Source organism: Diaphorina citri, unplaced genomic scaffold (genome assembly GCF_000475195.1).
Source record: "Diaphorina citri unplaced genomic scaffold, Diaci psyllid genome assembly version 1.1 scaffold145903, whole genome shotgun sequence".
NCBI classification, from domain to species: domain Eukaryota; kingdom Metazoa; phylum Arthropoda; class Insecta; order Hemiptera; family Psyllidae; genus Diaphorina; species Diaphorina citri.
The window spans coordinates 1-228 of NW_007522817.1; the positions used below are offsets into that span (position 1 = coordinate 1).

The 228-nt window shown below is 42.1% G+C and overlaps 1 protein-coding gene across 1 annotated transcript; it reads left to right on the forward strand.

Annotated features, from left to right (window-relative positions):
* Window positions 1-3: 3 nt before the first annotated feature.
* LOC103524179 (heat shock 70 kDa protein-like) lies at window positions 4-224 on the forward strand (the record flags this gene model as incomplete). The annotated part of the gene is made up of 1 exon (XM_008489183.1): window positions 4-224. A coding segment is annotated over one exon (221 nt), but the record flags the coding sequence as incomplete, so codon positions are not given.
* Window positions 225-228: the final 4 nt, after the last annotated feature.

Sequence of the window (228 nt, forward strand, 5' to 3'; positions counted from 1 at the left end):
ATGACAAGGGCCGCCTATCCAAAGAAGAAATCGATCGAATGATCAACGATGCAGAACGATACAAAGATGAAGACGAGAAACAGAAGGAGAGAATTTCTGCTAGAAACAACTTGGAAGCGTATGTGTTCAATGTGAAACAAGCCCTAGATGATGCTGGAAACAAACTTACCGAATCTGAGAAATCTAGATGCCGCGAGGAATGTGATGCTACTCTCAAATGGTTGGATA